Here is a 1,284-nt window from a genome sequence, read left to right on the forward strand (position 1 = left end):
TAATAACTTAGGTGATAAAAAACCATTTTATATAGGTTACAACATCTTATTTGCCATAAACTGATAGAACTTGTCAAAATTCTGAATAAAGACAGATTCAAGTTGTCTGCATCTGAAAAGAAAAGGGCCCATGTCTGCGTCCCAGTTCTGACAGGGGTTTTGCTGGCAGCTGTGCTAGCATGTTATAGTCTGGCAAAGAAAAATAACATCCTAACTGTAGCTCTGCCTTTTAACTTTCAAATGRCAACAAGTGTCTAATTTTAAATCCATTGTTTAAAGGCAATTCAAAATTATCACAAAAATAATCAAAAGTTACATTATGATGTGAAAAACATTATAAGTCCTCTCTTCTCATTGAAAGATGTCACACTGCTAAAATAAAAATCTGTGACAATTATTTTGGAAACTCACACAAAACATTTTGTAACATCGCTTTCTAGGAGAAAAGATTTAGCAACTGTGACAACCAACTACTCCCTACTGATTTTCTGCTTGTTTTCCTTATATAGCTGAAGAAAAATATCCTTATTGGAACAATAAATTCAATTTGATTGAGTATGTAGTTAATCTAAACATACTGTAAGTTTAATATTRTGGTATTTTTGATTGTGATAAATGTTGGTAAACAAAACAAATTTACCTACAGTATATGTGCTGTAATTTGTTAGTAAAATGTTCACATAGAACTAAAAAAGTAGGAAAGATGTTAAAGTGAATTATGTTGTTTTAAACACACAATTGGAAGTTAAGAAAATGTTATATATTTCAGAGGTTATTGAGGGTGTTGAAGGTCAACGTTCAAAGTGATTGACATGTGGACAAACTGTTGCATCAGGGTCATTTTTCTCTGTGGTGACAGTCAGTGTGAGTCGAACAAACTCCTCATTTCAACAGGCACTAGCTTTGCACCTGTTATTGTTTGTGCAGCAGTAGATCACTCGCACCACAATCTTTTAGTTTGCGCAGTAATTTAGCCCTCATTCTTTGGGTCTTGGTAAATCAGAAACTTGATCCTCTGACCCGGGGATTCCCAAACGTTTTTATGCAACAGCTTCTGGCCAGGGACTCCCCTTGCAAGACATAAACAAAGCTGCWAAACATGTGAAGAAATGTCAAATTTCAGAACGTTTTTAAATGTTTTTATTTCAAGGATCAAGTCACGTCAACTTTATTGATATAGCATATTTAAAACAACCGCCATTGGCCAAAGTGCTGCACATACAGTGCAGTATAACAACTAATAGAAACACAAAACAGAATGCAGAACCTATACAGTATATATAC

The 1,284-nt window shown here is 34.1% G+C and overlaps 1 protein-coding gene across 1 annotated transcript in view; it reads right to left on the reverse strand.

The window, feature by feature from the left end:
- Positions 1-692: 692 nt before the first annotated feature.
- Positions 693-1,284, reverse strand: part of LOC106534212 (uncharacterized) — a gene marked incomplete at its 5' end in the record, with an annotated part of 9,970 nt that continues 9,378 nt past the window's right edge. Inside the window, 1 exon segment of the mRNA XM_014030785.1 lies at positions 693-1,090. Coding sequence (XP_013886239.1) covers positions 1,000-1,090 — 91 coding nt within the window. The 3' untranslated portion in view covers positions 693-999.

Source organism: Austrofundulus limnaeus, unplaced genomic scaffold (assembly GCF_001266775.1).
Source record: "Austrofundulus limnaeus strain Quisiro unplaced genomic scaffold, Austrofundulus_limnaeus-1.0 Scaffold1118, whole genome shotgun sequence".
Taxonomy (NCBI): Eukaryota; Metazoa; Chordata; class Actinopteri; order Cyprinodontiformes; family Rivulidae; genus Austrofundulus; species Austrofundulus limnaeus.